Source organism: Dipodomys spectabilis, unplaced genomic scaffold (assembly GCF_019054845.1).
Source record: "Dipodomys spectabilis isolate Male_0828 unplaced genomic scaffold, ASM1905484v1 ptg000353l, whole genome shotgun sequence".
Classification (NCBI taxonomy): domain Eukaryota; kingdom Metazoa; phylum Chordata; class Mammalia; order Rodentia; family Heteromyidae; genus Dipodomys; species Dipodomys spectabilis.
In genome coordinates, this window is record NW_024871030.1 from 486,130 (window position 1) to 506,226 (window position 20,097).

The following is a 20,097-nucleotide window of genomic DNA, read 5'->3' on the forward strand; positions in this document are numbered from 1 at the left end:
CACAATAAAAACTCAATCATGTAACAGGTGTGACAATAAAATAGACAGAAAAGATAAGAAAGTATGTGCCAAACATGTTTATAATGCCCCAGTACATTAATCTGAACATACTAATGAATATTTACATATGAACATATGCATGAGTATAGGAAAGCATTCTTACATAAAATAGGGACACAAATACATAAAATTTGTCAGAACAGTCTGCAGGATTTTTTTCAACTTCTTCTTTCATACACAGAAAAGGAAAGCTGAATTACTTTGAGAAGACATTGAAAATAGCAAAAGGAAACTCTTTCAAAGCTATTGAATAATAGTGAGTAGCGGGAATGAGGAAAGTGAAAGTGAGGATTCAATCTAAAGTACTGTGTATGCATGTTTTAAATACCCTGGTGAAACTCCTCTGAACAACTTATGGATCTCTAAAGAGTGAATGATAGGAATGTAAAACAGAGCTTCTCTAAGGTTTGGCTATTTATATGGGGGAAAGCCTGAGCCTGTGGGGGAGGTTGAAATGGAGGTGAAAATGGAGCAAAGAGTGAGAGTCATAGAGGGGTGAGCATGATCAGATTACATTTATGTGTGTAGGACATGTCAACATGAAATTCAATTATACAATTAATTGGTACTAATAGAAAATATTAAAAAAAAGAACATTTTAGTTAATTAGGAGGCAAAAATAGAGCTATGTGGTAGAAGAATGAAATGAGTTCTCCGTCTTTCTCTTAGAAAAAAAATATGTAAGCCAGGCAATGTGGGCTCATATTGTAAGCAAAACTACTCAGGAAGATGAGTTCAAAGTCAGCCCAGAAAGATAAATTGGAAGGACTGTTATCTTCAATCACCCAGCAAAAAAGCAAGAAGTGGAGATGTGGCTCAAGTACCAGAGCACTAGCTCTTGAGCCAAAAATATAGAGCCCTGAGTTCAAGCTCCAGTATTGGCCAAAAAGGAAAAATTGGGAAGATTTCTTCCCACAACCAAGTTTTCAGTTGGTTCAAGACCATATTATGAATGGGAAAGTTTTAGATTGCTTCAGCTAAATTCTCTTCAGTATCTACCAATTAAAGATGGGTATCAAATTCATTCATTCATTCAAATATTGAATATCAATACCAGTTACTTGATCTGAATTAGCATTTTAAAAATGGTCATTATGATGCACACTAAAGTTCAGGACTGGCTGTTTTAGGTGACATTCCTTTTATTTTCTAAAATATGCATGCATGTATGTATTGTGTATGTTTATATATAAAAAGGTATTTCCTACTACAAAGCTCTAAGGCCTACCAATTATTGAACTCAACAAGTACAAAAAGAATTAGACATAATGACTTGTACATCTCATTGTTGCAATGGATCCACCTGTATCCCTATTTAAACGCTTTGGTTTTTCCCTTCCCCTCCACAAATTATACCTACATCAAATACAGTGAAAGCAGGGTTTATACTGTGGGGAAGGGACATACAAAGCAACAAAGAAATAATCTTATAAATGTGTTAGAAGCAATCACATAAAAGAAAAAAACATTTGAATACATATCTTAGGGTTCATTTCCCTAACATCAACTTATCTGACCTTTTCTACTTGACTCAGACATATATTAGTTATTGCAAATAAGGGAAACCATGGGACCTATGTTTCTTTGGGCCTGGCTTACTTCACTTAATATAATTTTTTCCAAGTCTTTCCATTTTCTAACAAATGGTGCAATGTCATTATTTCTGATGGAGGCATAGAATTCCATTGTGTATATATACCACATTTTCTTGATCCATTCATCTACTTTACAACTTTGGTGGGGTGGGGAGGAGGATTGAGTGGGGGGAAGGGGGGGAGGAAGATTGGGTGGGGGGCGGGGGAGAGGAAGGGAAGGGATGGGAAGGGGAAACAAAGGAGGAGGCTACAATGCTTGATAAGAAATGTACTCATTGTCTTGCCCATGTAATTGTAACCCCTCTGTACAGTATTTTCACAATAAAAATTAATTAATTAATTAATAAAAGAATTAGAATATGAGCAATCTTTAAAATATTATTTAATATTGAAGATCTTAGGAAGATGTTAATGAGTTACTGTCTGATATCTATAATTTAATCATTTAATCTATGCAACTATCGTTTCTCATTGCTTCTTGGACTTAGCACAATTTGCTTTTCCCAGGAAATATTACTATATAAGTCAATAGTCTTCAAGGAATGTTTTTTTTAATTACCTTCATCACTTGTATGACACTTCCTACTTACTTTTAATGGGGAATTATTATGTACTTTCATAATTATCTTTCACTTCCACTAGTAAGAAGTATAGCATTGAAACCCAGGAGGTCTGGTATCTAGATTTGGCTAAACTATTCTATGATGCATAAATACAACAGAATCAATAAATCACCCTTATGCCTTACTCATCCAATATATATTAGGCATCTACATTATGTCAGGTAGTATTGTAATGACTATGGATGAAGCAGGGAAAATAAACATCCCCAAAGCAAAATGCATGGAAGGAAATTGACAATAAAGGAAACAAGTAAAATATAGAGAAAGGTAGATGGGGATAAACTGTATGAAATAAAGTAGTTTGAGCAATAGGGAGAAATTAGAGTGTCAAGAGAAAGATAGGTACATATACCATGTTTTGTTCATTGCGCTTATAAAACATTGCACAACCATGTCAAAAATGTCATCATTTAGTTTGTGATAATTTTTAATTATTACATATTCAATTTTGTTTATGTCAATCACAATCTTCAATGTACTTTTGTTTATGTCAATCACAATCTTCAATGTACATATTTGAAAATGGAGCCAGGAAAATTGAAAGGAAGGATGTGGTTGTGAGAGATGAGAGAAAATGAGATAAAAAAACGTCATACTGATCAAGATGCATTGTACTCATAAGCTAACATCATGAATTGAAAACCCTTTATGATTTTTTTAAGTTCAGTTTCACTGGTTGAGCCACACTGTGCCTTCCATTTCTAACTTTAAAAATGAGGTGTATAGATTAAATATTCATGAAAAGAAAAGTAACTTGAATTGTTACTTCTTGGCCTTAAATTAATTGAAGAACATATTGCAGTGCAATCAAGGTTAAATGAGATTAGCAGCTCACAAAGAGCACATTGTTCAATAAATGTTCTCACTTGGGATGTAGGCAAAAAGTATTAAATCAAGCTAAAGAAAATTTGACCAAGACAGATGTGTGTGACTGAAATATTTCTAGTTAGCCTGAAATGACATCTGTTCTCATAAATAGAGATAGCATAGAACAGTATAATGAAGAAAAAGATTATTCCTAGGATGTAAGGAATTAGCTATCATCAAATAAGGACCTGGGGCAAGCAATATCTTTTTGATACCCTGGAGTAAAATGTATTTTGCACTTGTTACATGCATCAGATTTTACAATATGTATGTGCTAAAATAGGGATTTATGAAAAGAAATACATGAAATACTTAGCTACATTCTGATAAGAACATTTACTTTTAAAATGTTCCATTACAAGTCTTTCCATTTCCTAACAAATGGGTGATGTCATTCTTTCTGATGGAGGCATAGAATTCCAGTGTGTGTGTGTGTGTGTGTGTGTGTGTGTGTGTGTGTGTGTGTGTGTACATACATATCACATTTTCTTGATCCATTCATCTACTGAGGGGTATCTGGGTTGGTTCCATATCTTAGCTATGGTGAATAATGTTGCAATAAACAATAAACTTAGTTGTGCTGGTAGCCTTAGTATGGCCTTGTTTGTGATCATTTGAGTAAATGCCCAAAAGTGGGATTGCTGGGTCATAGGGGAGCTGTATGTGGAGTCTTTTGAGGAACCTCCATACTGCTTTCCAAAGTGTTTGAACAAGTTTACACTCCCACCAACAATGCAGTAGGGTTCCCTTCTGGCCATATCCCCTCCAGCATCTTGGAAAAAATTATATTAAGTGAAGTAAACCAGGCCCAAAGAAACATAGGTCCCATGCTTTCCTTATTTGCAATAACTAGTTTATGTCTGGGACAAGCAGAAGAGGTCAAAAGCTATGTACCTATGACCATATACGATGAAGTTAAGCGAAATGAACCCCAAGATAGTGACACAAATATTATTTTCTTCCTTGCTATTGTTTCTAACATATTTATAATGCACCATGTGATTTTTTTGTTTCTTTGTATGTTCTTCTCCCAAGGTATAACCCCTGCTGTCACTGTATTTGATGTTGGTGTCCTGCATGTTGTATATACATTTCTCTAATTTGGGGAGGGGAAGGGAAAAACAAAATGTTTAAATAGGGATACAGGTTGATCCATTGTAACAATGAGATGTTGAAGACACTATGTTGAAAACGAACTTTACAACTTCGATGTGGGGATAGTTGTGGAAGTGGGAGGGAAGGGATGGTAGGGGGAAAACAAAGGAAGAAGCAACAATGCTTGATAGGAAATGTGCTCATTACCTTGCTTATGTAACTGTAACCCCTCTATAGAGTATTTTTACAATAAAAAAACATACAAAATACTTAAAAATTAAAAAAAATGTTCTGTTATTCAGTTCCCTCATTTTGCAGATTTGGAAACTACTATGAAGTGACACAGAGAGAGCTAAGAGGCATAAAACCAGGAATGAAGTCCATCCCCAGAGGCTGGCCATCCAGCCAGACTGCAGCCCTTGAAAATCCAAAGAACCCCAGACCCTTAGGGCTTCCCTCATATACTTACTTTTGATTCTGCTAGGAACTGATAAATCTGATGAAATTCTAGTGTTTGGTGTTTTCATGTCAGAAAACTACTACTAATTCCTTAGCACATTACCCCTGATTCCTTACATATTACATTGTATGTAATACATGTATATTTTATATATCTGTGCGTAAATATATGTGTTTGTATATTATGTAATTGCAGCATACATTTTTAATGGCTAAAGCACTTAGCTGCATGTAATAACTTTTGGGTATATCAGTGAAAGGATAACCCAAGGTATTTGGAATTTGACTGATAGGTCAGATTAGTTGTGTGCTGTCTACAAAAAAAAAAGAACTGTCAAATTCTACTATGATCTTTGGATTCAATTAAGTTAAATAGCCCATAGTGTCAAGCCTCTAGGAGACAGAAAGAGAAAGAGAGTGAGAGAGGAATTAGATATATATTTAGTTTCTAGCTGTCAGACACAAGTGACACAAAGATGTAGGACAAGGCACAATAACTACCCTTTATGTCTACAGAAAAAAATAAAAGAAAATTGAATAGTTTAGACCAAGGGACAAATATGTGATGTAAAAGGACAGAAAATGACAGAATTAGTGGTCAGAGAGTACCTCAGGTAAACATTATCCAACTCAAATGACATTTGATTTGACTGGTGAATATTAGGAAAGAAACCCTTTAACTTTATTCTTAATATATTAATTTCTCCATTAAGATAAGGAATGGATAGGGGAAATATGGGTGAGAATGTCAAAAAGAGCGACATTGTTCTAGTTATATTGTATTCATAATTACTTTGTTAAATGGCAACTCTGTAACATAACCATTAAAGATAATAATAAAAAACAATAAATGAGTCAACATAGGTCACATCTTAAAAATAGAAAAAGGATTATGTTCAGTAAATAATAGTTGCTGTCACAATTCATTAATAATAACTTCTCCTCAAAAATGATAAAATAAGCAATAAGGAAAATCACAGTAAGTTGAAATCTATATTTATTAGTGTAATTTAAATCACTATTTGTGAGTCACAAAAGGTTAGGATGAGGATAAGACCAATAGTCACTTGAAATAATTTCTCTCTGAGTCAATAACAAAGATTCCTTTTTAAAAATGAATATTTGTAGTTTTAGCACATATGTTTTCTACACAGTGAGAAAAATAAATCTTTTGCAATATCTAAAAATAGATTATGAGTAATTCATTAAATGAAAAAGTGATAAGTAGCATAGATTTAAATTCATCAGTAAATATATTCATTCCACAAATTAGTGTTAGAGAGGACACTGTATATTCAGAATTTCTACATCCTTAGAGAGTAAAACTAAGCATAGGTCAAAGTTCTATAGGAATCATGTTTCTATATTTGTGTTTATACATATTCTACTGATAACACTTTTGTGTCTATACTGGATCTTGAATTGATGGGCAGGGTATTTTTCACTGAAGACTGACATTCTACCATTTGAACAACACCTCCACTTCTGGCTTTTTGATGATTAAGTCGAGATAAGAGTCTCAAAGAATTTCCTGCCCATGCTAGCTTTGAATTGTGATCCTCATATCTCAGCCTCCAGAGTAACTGGGATAGAAGGCATGAGTCCTAGGCCAACAGCTCTCCTGAAATGTTTGATACATGATAAACTAGAGGAGCATATTAACTTCTAGGAGGGATATACAAACTATGAAGTTTCAGTTGGAAATTCACTCATTTCTTATTCAAATATTTACTTAGTCTCTATTATGTGTGAGGCAGCGTTCTATTTGCTTCTCAAGAGAGGTGGCTTCTGAGAAGGGTCTCAAAGAGATTTTTTTATTTTAAAAGATTACTAACATTTCCCTAAAGTCTCCCAGTATCAGGAATCTTGTGACAGAATAGTCACCATTCTTCCCAGTGTCTCCTTCCTACTGTTTCACGCAGGCACATTTTTTGAGATATCTTTGTCCCACTGGCCTCTCTGCTACCTTGCTATTCCGAGAGTTATTATTTACATACCTATTTTTTTCAGTAGAAACAAAAAAGCATTGGCTTAGTAACCATCCAAATTTCATTGGCTCCTTCCTTGGTTGCCCTGATTATGTTTACCTTTCTAGTTCCATTTAGAAGCTTTAGAGGGCATTTGTGTTTTTCTGTTCATTAAAACTCATATTCTGTTTTAATCTATTTTCATTGTGAAGGATAGTAGTAAAATTTAGGGTGTGAAGATATTTGCAAATTTGGCACATGAAAAGTAATGAACTACTTAGTTTTAACCCATAATTGGTTCAAACCATAATGTGAAGAAAGGGAAATTGGGGGTGTTCAAGGCCAAATATCTGAGGTTCTCTAAGATGTATCTTGCTAAGCCTTTAGTCATTACTGCTAGTAAACAAAAGCATTATTAACTGGATAAAACAGATGTGAATACAGGTTACAAGCTCATAACAGAAAGCAGCTAGTCTGTTGATCTCAGGCTGTAGACTGTAGCTCTTTGAACTAACTCCACATTGAGCAATCTGAAAGCCTGACTGATACCTGATGTTTTAAGGAAATCTTCTTGCTATCCATCTGCAATATTTAGCTATTTACTTACCTTAAGATGAATGGTATATATTAATAACTACATGTAAGATAAACTTTACTGTAAAAAATAATGTACTACAGCCAAATCCTTTGTAAATGGTCTTAAAACTAGAAATATTTGTGAAAATTTTCCTAATCCTGAATTACTTCCTTGAGAATAAATTCTTATTTAGAATATTTATATTTAATAAATAATAATAATATTTAATATCTGCATTTTAGTAATTTTAATCATATTTTTATTATCTTTAAGTACTTGTACTTGTTCCACTCAATATACCAGTTTATGAGTACAATATGTCCTGATCAGTAATATAACCATTTCATCATTCACCCCCATCCTTCCCCTCCATAAGATCTGTATCAAATATTATCATATTAATCATATCATAATAATCATATTATAATAATCAATGCATTTAAGTATTTATGAATAGATTATGAGAGATTTGTTTGATGAATATAAAAGACATATATGGAACAGCATTTACAATTTAGTCTATTTCATTAAAAAGATGATGTACCTACAATACATTTCACTGAAGTACTACCTAGGAAAGTCAGCAATTTTAATTCTGCTATTATCATCAAAACTATATTTTAAAGAGCTATTTTTCTGATACTGATTTTAAATCACTTTTCATAGATGACATTCAAATAGGTTTTATATTTTGTTCTTGGAAAATAAAATATCAGAATTAGGATATATTTAATGTAATAAAGTAGAGCCAAAATCTTAAACAGAAACTCTAGAACCATAAAATGAAATCCACACTTGCACCTTGCTCCCTGTCCTGCATCATTTATTTTTCCTTCACTATGGAGAGAGTTGGGACACATGGAACACGCATAGGTGAAATCCTTATTGATGTGTACTTTCTTTCGCAGAAAGCACCAAGAAAGAATTCATGATTTCTTTTTTCTAATAGTTTTTTTATTGTAAAAATACTATACAGAGGGGTTACAGTTATATGTGAAAACTCACGACTATATTTCCTAACAAGCATTGTTAACTCCTCCATCGTTTTTCTCCTACCATGCCCTCCCTCCACCTCTACAACTACACTCTTTCCTCCCACTACCCACCCCCCCCCCCCCTGCTTAAATTGTAAATTTGTTTTTCAACATAGTGTCTTGTACATCTCATTGTTACAAGGGTCAATCTGTATCCCTATTTAAGCATTTTCTTTTTTCCCTTCCCCTCCCTAAGTTAGAGAAAGGTATATATGAGACGGAGGGCACCGACATCAAATACAGTGAAAACAGGAGTTATAGGGTTATACCATGGGGGAGGAACATACAAAAAAGGCACATGGAACATTATAAGTACGTTAGAAAAAATAGCAAGAAAGAAAAAAAACCACTTGTGTCCCTAACTTGGGGTTCATTTCGCTTAATATCGTCTTATCAGGTCATATGCACATAGCTTCTGATGTTTTCTGCTTTTCCCAGACATAAACTAGTTATTGCAAATAAGGAAAACCATTGAGACCTACGTTTCTTTGCATCTGGTTTAATTCACTTAATAGAAATTTTTCGGAGTCTTTCCATTTCCTAACAAATGGGGCAATGTCATTCTTTCTGATGGAGGTATAGAATTCTATTGTAATCATATATATATATATATATGTATATATATATATATATATACATATACATATATTATATTTTCTTTATCCATTCATCTACTGAGGGGCATCTGGGTTGGTTCCATATCTTAGCTATGGTAAATAATGCTGCAATAAACATAATTTTTGCTGGTAGCTTTAGTATGGTCTTGTTTGTGATCATTTGGGTAAATGCCCAAAAGTGGGATTGCTGGGTCATAGGGGAGCTCTATGTGGAGTCTTTTGAGGAACATCCATACTGCTTTCCAAAGTGGTTGAACAAATTTATACTCCCACCAACAATGCAGTAGGGTTCCCTTCTGTCCACATCCCCTCCAGCATCTGTTGTTATTAGAGTTCTTGATTCTAGCCCTTCTAACTGGGGTGAGGTGGAATCTCAATATTGTTTTGATTTGCATTTCTTTTATGCCTAGGGAGGTTGAGCATTTCTTCATGTGTCTATTGGCCATTCTTATTTCCTCTTCAGAGAAGTTTCTCTGTAAGTCTTTAGCCCACTTGTTTATGGGGCAGTTGTTTCTTTGAGGATTTGTTGTTGGAGAATTTAATTTTTTGAGTTCCAGGTATATTTTAGATATGAGCTCCTTATCCATTATATGGCTAGTGAAGATCTTCTCCCAATCCGTGGGCTTTCTATTGATCTTGCTAGCTATGTCCTTTGCAATGCAAAATGCTGTGTTTTGGGGTCTCTAGTAAGAAAATTTTGGCCTATGACAAGGAGACCTAGGATTTCTCCTATTCCTTCCTGTACCATTTTCAGGGTGTCTGCTTTGACTTCCAGGTCTTTGATCCATTTGGAGTTGTTTCTGGTGAAGGCAATATATAAGGTTCTAACTTTACTTTTCTACAGGTATTTAACCAAATTTGCCAGCACCATTTACTGAAGAGGCTGTCTTTCTTCCATTCTATTTTTTAGCTTCCTTGTCAAAGATTAGGTGGCTATATTTCTGTGGGTTCATTTCTGGGTTTTCAATTCTGTTCCATTGGTCCTGAGGTCTCTTCATGTGCCAGTACCAAGCTGTTTTGATTACTATGGCTTTGTAGTAGAGTTTGAAATTTGGTATTGATATTCCTCAAGCACTATTCTTTCTGTTAAGGATCATTTTTGCTATTCAGGGTCTTTTAATATTCCATATGAATTTTTGGATTACTTCTTCTATTTTATAGAAGAATGAGGTTGGAATATTGATAGGTATCACATTGAATTTGTAGATAGCCTTCCAATCCAGAAGCATGGGAATTTTTTTCCACTTCCTAAGTTCTGCTTTGATTTCCTTTTTCAGGTTTTTAAAGTTTTCACCATAGAGATCTTTACTTCTTTAGTTAACTTCTAGGTACTTTATTTTTTGTGGAGCTATTACAGAGGGAGGTGCTTTCCTGATTTCAGCCACATTCTCCTCATTGTTGGCATACAGAAAAGCCATTTATTTTTGAGGGTTAATTTTATACCCTGCTACTTTGCCAAACGTTTGTATCGGCTTGAGTATTTTGGGAATGGAGTCCATGGGATTCTTTAAATACAAGATCATGTCATCTGCAAAGAAGGAGAGAGTTTTGGATCCCTTTTATGTTTGGATATTGTCTTATTGCTGTAAGTAGGCTTTCTACTACTAAATAAGTGGAGCGAGTGGACATCCTGGTCTTGTTCCTGCGTTTAGAGGAAATGGATTTAGTTTTTCACCATTAAGTATAATGCTGGCTGCAGATTTGCCATATACAGCCTTTATTGTATTGAGGAATGTTCCATGAATTCCTACTTTGTCCAGAGCCTTCATCTTGTCAAATGCTTTTTCTGCATCTATTGAGATAACCATGTGGTTCTTATCCTTGCTCTCGTTGATGTGATGAATTATATTAATTGATTTGCATATATTGAACCAGTTTTGTATCCCTGAAAGGAATCCTGTTTGATTGTAGTGTATGATTTTTTTGATGAATTGTTGAAGTCGGTTGGCCAAAATTTTGTTGAGAAGTTTTTCATCGATGTTCATCAAAGAAATGGGTCTGTAGTTCTCTTTCTTTGATGAATCCCTGCCTGATTTTGGGATGAGAGTTATGATGGCTTCATCGAAAGAGTTCATTAGTGAATTTCTCTTTCAATTTCATTGAAGAGTTGGAGAAGTATTGGTGTGAGTTCTGCTTTGAAGGCCTTGTAGAATTACACTGTAAATCCATCCTGTCCTGGGCTTTTCTTAGATGGGAGGTCTCTGGAAGTGGCTCTGTAGCTCAAGTGGTAGAGTGCTAGCTTTGAGCTGAAAAGCTGAGGGACAGTGCCCAGGCCCAGAGTTCAAGCCCCACGGCCGATACACTCACAAAAAATATTAAACCTTAGATACGAGGTCTCTTATTGCTGTTTCTATTTCGATGCTTGATATGGGTCTGTTAAGTTGGTTTAACTCATCCTGGTTTAGTTTCAGCATGTTGATATTTCCTAGGAAATCATCCATTTCTTCAAGATTCTTAAACTTATTAGCATAAAGATTTGTGAAGTATTTCCTTATGATGTTCTAAATATTGGTTGTTTCTGTGGTGATATTTCCATTCTCATCTCTGAGTTTGTTTATTTGGGTGTGTTCTCTTCTTTTTCTGATAAGATTTGCTAAGGGTCTGTCAATTTTGTTAATTTTTTCCGAGAACCAACACTTTGTTTTGTTGATTCTTTCTATAGTTTTTTTTTTTTACTCTAATATATTTAATTCTGATTTAATTTTAATTATTTGTTTCCATCTACTGGATTGGGATTTAGCTTGCTGCTCTTTTTCAAGGAGGTTCAGATGTCTCATTGAATTGTTGGTTTCAAATCAGTCCAATTTATTGATGTAGAAACTCAGAGCTATGAACTTGCTTCTGAGTACTGCCTTTTGTGGGTCTCAGAGGAGCTGGTAATTTCTGTGTTCATTTTTGTTAAATATCATGAACATTTGAATTTCCTTTCTAATCTTTTCCATGACCCACTGGTGATTCAACCATGTGTTGTTCATTCTCCATGTGTTACCAGACTTTCTTTAATGACTTTTGGTGTTGAGTTCTAATTTTATTCCCTTGTGGTCTGAAAGAATGCATGGCCTTATTTCAATGTCTCTGAATTTGGACATTTGCTTTGTGACCTATAATGTGGTCTATTTTGGAAAATGTTCTGTGTGCTGCTGAGAAGATCATGTATTCTGATGTTGCTGGGTGAAATATTCAGTAGATGTCTGTTAAATCTAGTTGGTCTATGCAGTTCTTTTGATATGTGGTATCTCTGTTTAGTTTTTCCAGGTTGATCTATTTAGTGGGGATAGTATTATGTTAAAATCCCCAACAATTAATGTCTTTGGATCTATGTGAGATTTGAGGGAAAATAGTGTTTCTTGGATGAATTTGGATTCTCTGATGTTTGGTGAATAGATATTAGGATTGTAATATCCTCATGAAGGAGAGACCCCGAAATTAGTATGTAGCGGCCTTCTTTATCTCTTCTCACTAATTTTAAATTGAAGTCTATTTCATTTAATATTAAGATTGCAAAGCCCACCTGTTTATGGAGGCCATTTGCTTGGTAGATTTTATTCTACCCTTTCACTTTCAGAATATGTTTGTTTTTATGGGCAAGGTGTGACTCTTGAAGGCAGCTTTTTAACCAAACTACACAGTCTATGTCGCTTAATTGGAGAGTTAAGTCCATTAATATTGAGAGTCAGGACTGAGAGGTGTTTGGTAGTTCCTGCCATGGTATCCACCTTCTTGGAGGCTGTGACAACTGGGTTGTTCCTATGGTTCTTAGATTCTCAGTTTGGGTGCTTTTTCTTGGCCTGTATTGTGCTCTTGTTGGTTTTCATCTTTAAGTAGGGCTGGTTTGGTGGAGATATATTGTTTCAGTTTTTCTTTGCTATGGAAAGCTTTTATTTGACCTTCCATTATGAAGGAGAGTTTAGCTGGGTACAGTATTCTTGGTTGATTATTGTTTCATTTCATCATTTCAGCCTCTTCCTGCTTTAATTGTCTCTGTTGAGAAATCTGAGGTTATTCCAATTGGTTTTCCTTTATAGGTGATTGATCTTTTCTCCTTGACAGCTTTAAGGATCCTTTCCTTGGTCTCAATTGATCCTTTGTGGATTATAATATGATGGTGGGATGTCTTGTTCTGGTCTGGTCTATTTGGGCTTCTAAAAGCTTCTTGTATCTGAATAGGCCAATTTTTTTTTTTTGCATGTTTGGGAAAGTTCTCTGCTAGGATCCTGTTAAATAAATTTCCTAGACCATTAACTTCTGTCTCTAGGTGCTTCTGTACAACCATTATCCTCAGCTTAGACCTTTTGCTGATGTCTTCTAAATGTTGAATTGATCATATTTCTTGCATTTGTATTGGATAGTTGTATGTTCTTTCTCCATAATATCTAGGCTGTCTTCAATCCCTGAGATTCGATCTTCTGCATGGTCTAACCTACTGTCAAGACTTTCTACTTTGTTTTTTTTAATTTCCTTTCCTTCTAATTGGTAGGCCTTGATGGCTTCAAATTCTTTGTTGGAGCTTTGTTTTAAATCTTGTATAAACTCCTTTACTTCCTTAATTTGGTATTCAGTGTTTATTCTCATTTCCCTTAGTTGATTGTTTATGGTTTCATCCTGTAGTTGCACAGTCAAAATGGCTGTAGGTACAATCTAGTTGAACAAATACAATCTATTCAACATCAAACAACTCTGGATTAATGGGCTAAGAACATCAAAGAATGACTCAGCAGACCAGAAATTAATAGGTTTAGGGAGAATTGTGGGGGAAAATAGAATTAGAGGGATGTGGAGAGGTAAAAGGAAAGAGTGAATTTAACCATGTCCTAATCTCCAAGAGGAAATGGATAGGACAGAATGAAAGGAGAGAGATAAAGAAACAAGAAAAAATGAAAAAACAAAAACTTGAATTTAAAAAAAGAAACACTTAAAAATCATGTAAGTATAAAGAATTAATACTGATAGAAGAAAAGGATAGGATGAGAGGAAGAGAGATAAAACAGAAAAAATGAAAAAATTAAAAATGGAATACTTAAAATTTATATAGCTATAAAGAAATAACACGGTCTGGAAAGGTGGCTCAGTGGTAGATCGCTTGCCTTGCATGCTTGAGGCCCTGAGTTTGATTCCTCAGCACCACATAAGCAGAAAAAAAAGCCAGAAGTGGCACTGTGGCTCAAGTGGTAGAGTGCTAGCCTTGAGCTGAAGAGCTGAGGAATAGCACCCAGGTCCAGAGTTCAGGCCCCATGACTGGACACAAAGAAAAAGAAAAAAAAAAAAAGAAAGAACACTACTATTAAAGAAGTTAAGCCTAAGAAGTTGTGAATTGTGTAATCAATTCATTATGTACACAATGAAAGATAAGATCTAATAATAATAATCAACAATGGGTACATATCTGAGGATGAGCAGAACAGCAATTAGGTCACGCACACAGATACACACACACACACACACACACACACACACACACACACACACCTAAAATAAAAATTATGAAAGGAAAAAATAGAAAACAATTTTTTAAAATAAAAACAATTAGGTAGAAAAATGAGTTATTTGACTTTTTTTGGTGGGGGGGAAGATCTTGTATCTCCCCTGGGTCCATAACCAGTCTCTTGGTGGAGTCTCTAGTTTGCTTGTGGTGTTTGGTTCTCCTCTGGCTTGACTTGTTTCTTAAGTCAGTTTGTTTGAGGAGGCAGAAAAATGTTCTGCCTTACCTAGGACTTTGTGATCCAACTCCTAGGCTAGTTCAGTTGGAGGGAGATCTGCTTTGAGTATCACAAAAGTGGCTGCTTCCTCTAACAGAGTTGCTGTGATGAGGCTAGGTTCTTGGTAGGATTGAGGCCTTTCAGCAATCAATAGCTTTTCCCTGAGGGGCTAGATCTTGAGATACTCACAGAGCCAGGCCTGGAGCCATTCTCCAGATTTATGCTTACTGAGTTTTAATTTTTTGCCTTTTACCCCTCCTGCTGCTGGGCATGCTGCCTAGGTTGTAGTGGGGAGGAGCAGCCTCTGCCTCTGTTTACCCAGTGAAGAAAGTCACTCCTCCGGGGGCAGAGCTTCTCTGCCTGGGTGTGGTGACTTTCCCCAGGTAGAACTGAGCCCAGCAGGTCAGGTCAGGTTCCTGTGACCTGCTGAATGGCTCCTATTGATTTCTTCCAAGGCCTGAGTTGGAGCTAGCTGATCAGCCCCAGCCTTTGTCAGTATCAAAGGTGGAGTTCTTCTCCGGTGGTGGGGGAAGGGCTACCTTCCCACCACTGTTCTGTGAGAAGGGGTGAGAATGTCTTGAGTGTACTCACACAAGTCTCTTAGTTTCTGAGATCAGCAGGATGAAGATTTCTGCTCCTTGTCAGTTCTTGCTGGTGGTGAGTAGAATCTGCTCACACACTGCATCTGGTGCCTTTGTCCAGGGCTCTTTCTGATGATATGGCAGGTATGGCATCAGCTGCTGCTGCCGCTGCTGCTGCCATGAACACCAGACACTACCAAGTGCTCAGATCTGTCTCATTGACCAAGCTGCCTGGATTTTCCTTCTCTGGCAAAACTCTCTGTACTGTGATAGCACACTTGGTGTGATTCCTAGCCTAGGACTGTTCACTAGAGCACTGAAACTGCTTTCTATGCAAGAGCTTTTTTAGCCTCCATCTTTTCCTCTGTCATCTTCCTCCAGACTCCCGAATTCATGATTTCTTCATGGTTCTCATTCCTTTCTCACAACTTATGATCCATATAACTTATTCTTAAGTCTGCCAATAGACTCTGAAGAAAATATAAATAGGAATGGAAATCTTTACCATGTACCCATAGAGAAATGCTTGAAGTCAACTGGAAAAGAAGCCACTGAATCAGAAATCATAAGGAAATCTATGAAGCTTTAGAACTATCTCAGGAGGATAAATCTAGGGTACTTTTCTAAAAATATTTGTAAGTCATATAGAATCTTCCAGATGTTCAATCCAGTTAGAAATGTGGTATCACTTAGTTTTACAGGTAAAATTCTCAGGCTTCTAAGACTTGAGATGAAAAAATAACTTAGATGGAATTTCCAGCTTAAAAAAATATGTAATAGAATATTTCCCTAGATAAATCTCTGTTTCAGGATTTGGTAGCTACACTAGCCCCAAGGCCTCATGTCTCAGGGCAATGCCTCTAGGCCATTTGAGCTGTAATTCTTATGGGATAGTTTGTTTCAACTGGGATAGATCTGGGGAAAAATTATGTGTGTCACATCTATGGACTTTCTTCAAGCTATAGGATGTAGTGTATAAAACATCCATGTGCATTATTCAGAAGGGCAAGCCTAAAATGGAAGGAGAGTTGGAGTGTGTAACCCATGAAATATCCTAGAATTATCAAAAGACTTCTCCTTTTATGTATGTATTTATGTATGTAGATATATATGTATGTATGTATGAAATTATAGTTTTGAGATTTGGGGGTTAAATTTGAGGATTAAATGAATTATTAGTTATCAGATTTCTAGATCATTTGGACTATTAATAATCACAGCCAGTTCATCAGGAACAAAATACATGACCAGAAGGAGCCTATATGATGTCAATCATACAGAAAAGCTTCTATTAATAACATCTTCCAACAGCTGCTGGAACTTTCATGGTGGAGCAGTTGACCTTCACATGGGCTGGGAGGTTGAACATCCTGCATAGTGCTGCCAGGAAAACCCTATTCCATACTAAGAGGGGGCTGGCTGGTTGCATATGTAGGATGTCCCATCACCTGGCCCACTTCATCAGGTCAGAAACCAGGACTACCACTCAGCATCACTGAAGAGCTATTGAATCTACACGTAAAGAAAAGAGAAATGCTGAGTTACATCACTAGGAAGGCACTCTGAGAAATGTGTAGTAGAAACGATAGACTAAGCATATGACTGTAGTTTGTAAGAGGAAGTTGTGTATAGGTCTCTAAATTCAGGTAAGTACATCTGCATTGAGCCATATTAGCCATCAGAAGAGCCAAGCGACTTGCCAGAAATTAATCTAATCATATATATAATGCCCCTACTATCAGAACTGCACCAAGGTCATGGCACTTGGGAGTTGGATATATTTATTTAGGATGACAGCAGCAAAGTATCTACAAGGGGAGACAATCTCATTCTTATTTATAGATAAAAGAAAAGTTTATAAATGAAAAGACACAAATGCCAAAAATGAATATGCAAATCAGAAGTGCGGTATTTGGGAATAGTCCAGAGAGGATACAAAAATCCTAAATTGAGTAGAAACACAATCTAATATCAGGCAAGAAACAAGAAGGACATATGTAATTTCAAGAAAGAAAGCTAGTTTCATACACCCCAATATTTAGCAGATAGGGATAATGTTTGATGCACTATCCAATCAGCAATGAATCCTGTACAAGGCTAGGTAATGAGAATAAGCAGTGTAGAGTCTGGTGTCCAGAAAATGGGAGCAACCCTCAGCTAATTACATAGGCCTTCTACTTCTGATTCTATAGAAAGAGTACAATTTAGGGCTGGGAAGGTATCAGTGGTAGTGTGCTTGTCTTGCATACACAAGGCCCTGGGTTTGATTCCTCAGCACTACATAAGCAGAAAAAGATGGAAGTGGCACTGTGACTCAAGTGATAGAGCACTAGACTTGAGCTGAAGAGCTGAGGGACATCGCCCGGCCCCATGATTGACAAAAAAAATTACACTAAAAAATAAGACATTTAAACAGAATATATTTACTAATAACTTCCCATTATGTTTCTCTAATTTTCATAGTAGATTGATGTATTCTTACACAAGAATCACCACTCTGTAAGAGAAGGGGTTCACAGGAAAACAGTTCTGTTAGTAATGCCAACAAAGCAGCATCACATTCAGCTTATTTTGTTGAAACGAAGTTCCACTAACTCTTTGCCTAAGCTGGCTTTAATCCTCCTAATTGCCGCCTTTATATCCAACAACCTTTCTAAAGTTATCTACTAGTACTTAAGATTTATCTGTAAAGTTGTTGCACTATTCTATGTTCACATTGGTGGGGGATTTTTGTTTGTATTTTTTAAATCCCTAAGTTTTTATTCCTTTTACTTTTCATAGTACACTAATGGATGTCATTTTAGTGAGCATTCTTGTCTTTCCACATGCAAAGGAAATCCTTCAAAAGTTAACCATTATTTATGTTATATGCTATAAAATATCTAGATATTCTTTAGAGAATTAAGAAAGTTAACATGTTGTTCTAGATTGTAGATATTATTTTATCATATAAAATGTTTGTTCACTGGGGCTGGGAAGATGGCTCAGTGGTAGAGCGTTTGCCTTGCATGCATGAGGCCCTGAGTTTGATTCCTCAGCACCACATAAGCAAAAAGAAAAAAGCCAGAGTGGCGCTGTGACTCAAGTGGTAGAGCGCTAGCCTTGAGCTGAAGACCTGAGGGACAGCGCCCAGGCCCAGAGTTCAGGCCCCATGTCTGGACCCAAAAAAAAAAAAAAAAAAAAAAAAAAAAAAAAAAATGTTTGTTCACTTTTTTACTTCATTCCGTAATTTCCTCCTTTATCTGTATAAGAGTGCAAATTTCAGATTTATTTTCAAGGACAGGATTGCTCGTGAAATATGTTGAGAAGTAATTCCTTTCTTCAAACAATCTGTGTATGATTGATGTTATCTTTTCATACATGTATGGTATCACAAGTAAATGCATTTAAAACTTGTGTTATGCCAGGCGCTGGTGGCTCACGCCTGTAATCCTAGCTACTCAGGAGGCTGAGATCTGAGGATCGCGGTTCAAAGCCAGCCGGGGCAAGAGAGGCCCTGAGACTCCTATCTCCAATAAACCACCAGAAAACTGGAAGTGGCACTGTAGCTCAAGTGGTAGAGCGCTCGCCTTGAGCTGAAGAGTTGAGGGACAGTGCCCAGGCCCAGAGTTCAAGCCCCATGACCGACAAAAAAAAAAAAAAAAGAATTGGCTGAAAATATACAAAAATAAAAAATTTTTAAAAAGAATTGGCTGAGACTTTTTAGTGCTTTTAAACAAAATAATTGAAATATTAAAACACATTTTATGCATTTAAAAATATTAGTGGTGCTTAACACAGTAGGAATAAAGTGAACTTTGTCAACAATGATTAAATGTATTTATGAAAAATCCAATATAAAAACAACTAAATATTTTTGTATAAGGTAAGGAAAAAAGAAAAGATGTCTACATTCACTATTTTCATTCAGCATTGTACTGAAAAATGTATCTTGAGCAATTAAGCAAGAAAAGAACAAGTCAAAAGGAAGGTGAAAAAATTAAATAAAAATTACCTTTATCCACAGATGACATGATTTTGTATGTGCAAAATCCCAGACTCCATGCACACAAAAGTAGACATAATAAAGCATTTCAGTAAACATGTAGTATATAAAACTAATATGCATCTATACATAGCACCACTAAGAAGCCCTTAAAAAAGAATCCAAAATCCCAACTGAACACAATATCAACCATTAAAAACAATTAATACTGATACTGCTGCAAAATAAATAAACCTTGAAAACATTGTGAGGTGAAAGTAACAAGATAAAATGTTTATAAATTCCAACTATGTGAAATTCCTAAATTAAGTAAAGACAGAAAGCAGATTGGAGATTGCCCAGGGTTTAAGCAAGGAAGAAATAGGAGAGATGACTAACTAATGGATACTGGTTTCTCGAACAAGTGATTAAATATTTCAGAATTGAGAGAGACGATGTTTGTACGATATTGTGAATTTTTAACTGCAATGGAATTTTACACTTTATTACTTTCATGGTATATAAAGTTTAATTCAATAAAAATATCACTGAAGTCATTGTTGTTGTCACTGTTATCATCATCATTATCATCACCATCATCATCAGTATGAAAAGTAATTTTAAAATTTCACTTTATTTGAAAGCTTTAGATAAAGAAGAAAATAAGCAGACTAAAATTTAACTTTAGGCAGTACAATTTGAATAATGTGTTTTTGTCTTCCCTCTGCTCTCTTTCAGATTATGTCTGGCCATTACCTAGATATTTGTGCCCCGTCTGGATTTCTTTAGACGTCCTGTTTTCTACGGCGTCTATCATGCACCTCTGCGCTATATCGCTGGATCGGTATGTAGCAATACGTAATCCTATTGAGCATAGCCGTTTCAATTCGCGGACTAAGGCCATCATGAAGATTGCTATCGTTTGGGCAATTTCAATAGGTAAATACACTTGGGCCATTAGA

General features: G+C 35.7%; 1 protein-coding gene across 1 annotated transcript in view; it reads left to right on the top strand.

Annotated features, from left to right (window-relative positions):
• Htr2c (5-hydroxytryptamine receptor 2C) overlaps positions 1-20,097 on the top strand; it is a 75,897-nt gene that overhangs the window by 36,783 nt on the left and 19,017 nt on the right. The window contains exon 3 of the mRNA XM_042665831.1: positions 19,874-20,074. Within this exon, the coding sequence (XP_042521765.1) occupies positions 19,874-20,074 (201 nt within the window). The remainder of the gene's footprint in view (positions 1-19,873; positions 20,075-20,097) is intronic.